We start from the raw sequence: 1,881 nt of genomic DNA on the forward strand, positions 1-1,881 counted from the left end.
CGTGTGCGGGTCCGGGACAAGGCCGGGCCTCCCCCTGCGCGGGCGGCTCCTCTTCCCCCCGTCCTGTGTCTCCCCTCAGGGCGGCTCACCCGCCCCCCGACAGCGCGCAGGGCGCCCCGGGCGTTCAGCTCTTTAAGGCTTCAGGCCCGGGCCCCCGTGGCGTCCAGGGCAAACAGCGCGGCTCTCCCAGCCACGGCGGCCGCTGTCCCTCCCCGGCCAGGGGTGACCCAGGCGCAGCAGGCCCCGCCTGTCCGCCCGCCGCCCCCCACTCCTTGCGGGGGTCCTCCCGCCCGGTGCCTGGGCCCGCGCCCAGGTCTTGTCCGCGTAAGGAAGCGGCTCTGAGGGCGAGCGCGGTGACCGTGTCGCTCCTGCCGCCTGCAGACGGCCGCCGGCAGAAGTCGTACGCCCTGGACATGCTGGCGGCACTGCGCCACCTGGACTTCGACCTCGTGCAGTCGCGGCTGCAGAACCTGTTTGCCCAGAGCCGCTGGAAGCAGCAGTACAAGGTGCGTCCGGCCGGACGGTGCGGGCAGGGGGCGCCGGGCGAGCGTCGGCGTCCGGCGCCCTCCCTGCGCTCAGCCACGCGCTCTCCTCCTGTAAGATTGACGTATTCGTGCACACGGAACTGGGGTGCGGGCCCGAGGCAGAGCGGGGCGCAGGACGGGCGGATCACTGCTGAGGGGGCAGCGGGGAGACCGAGGGGCCTGCCGCGCCCTGGGGTCTCCGCCGGGGAGGCCACGCCCCTCCTTTGACTCTCCCCGGGCGGCCACGGCCCAGCGTCCACCCTGAGGGCCGCCCAGCTGCTGAGCACCGGCAGCCGCGGGCGTGGCACACCCCGGACGGGCGGGCCGCGGGCGGCGCCTCCAGAAGGCCTGGGGCTCGGGTCGCAGGGCCGGCGGCTTTGCGCAGGCCCAGAGGCCCGAGGGGCTGGACGCCGCCACGCTGTCCCTGCCGGAGGCTCCTTCTGTGGGGCCGCCCCGTCACCAAGGCGGGCGGGCCAGTCAGTGGGCGCCTGCCCGCCGCCCCCGGAAGGCTTCGAGGGGTGAGCGCGCCCCTTGGCCTGCGGGCGTCCGAGCCCACGCTGCCCCCGGCGTCTGCTCTGTGACCTCTGGCGTAGGGGGCTGATTTCCAGGGGTTCTCTTTCCCTCCCTATTCTGCCGCTTTGCGCCCTGACGACTAGCGAAGGGGGCGGGAGGAAGTGAAGGGCGCCCCAGCTCCTGCGGTTCTCGGCTGGCCGCGACGGCCCGGGCGGTGTGGGCGTCAGGCCGGCAGTTTGGGGGGCAGGAGCTTGGGGCCCCCACACGGGGTGCTTTAGGAGAGGGTCGCGTCAGGCTGGTGTGACCAGCCAGGCGGGGTGTAGGCCGTGGGTGGGGACCCGGGCCCGGGGAGGCCTGGGGTGGGGACGGGGACATGGGTGACGGACACTCCGACGCTCGTCCGTGTAAATCCGAGCGGCAGCGATGAGGCTGTGATGCCCCAGCGCCAGCCTGCGGCAAACTGAAGACTCCGCCTCAGGGGGCTCCGGGGGGCGAGGGCGCGGCCGGCCGCAGCCGACTCCGCGGACCGCTGCTGCGGCCAGGCTGCCCCTCGGGCTCGTGGCGCCGGGGGCTGTTTCCCCTCCCGGCAGCGGCCGTGTCTCCTGGGCAAGCCTGAGGCCGCCCCGCCGCCTCCTCCGCCGCCTCCTTCTCCTCTGTGTGAACTAGCAGCCGCTGCGCCCTCCTCGCTGGCCTCTGGCGGACGCGGCGGCGCGGGAGGAGGCCCCGTTTCCCAGATTGATTTTCCACTTAACAGCCGCAGTTACTCGCCCTTGTGGCCAAAAGGCTTGGCCGGAGGCGCGGGGTGTGGGGACGGAGGCGCGTGTGGCCCGCCCGGCGGCCGCCC

At 74.4% G+C, this 1,881-nt stretch overlaps 1 protein-coding gene across 1 annotated transcript in view; it reads left to right on the plus strand.

The window, feature by feature from the left end:
• The window catches only part of CCDC82 (coiled-coil domain containing 82), a 15,870-nt gene that overhangs the window by 7,795 nt on the left and 6,194 nt on the right, over positions 1 to 1,881 (plus strand). Inside the window, exon 7 of the mRNA XM_012729464.1 lies at positions 382 to 607. Within this exon, the coding sequence (XP_012584918.1) occupies positions 382 to 607 (226 nt within the window). The remainder of the gene's footprint in view (positions 1 to 381; positions 608 to 1,881) is intronic.

Source organism: Condylura cristata, unplaced genomic scaffold (genome assembly GCF_000260355.1).
Source record: "Condylura cristata isolate star-nosed mole 26May11 unplaced genomic scaffold, ConCri1.0 scaffold00025, whole genome shotgun sequence".
In the NCBI taxonomy this organism is placed as follows: domain Eukaryota; kingdom Metazoa; phylum Chordata; class Mammalia; order Eulipotyphla; family Talpidae; genus Condylura; species Condylura cristata.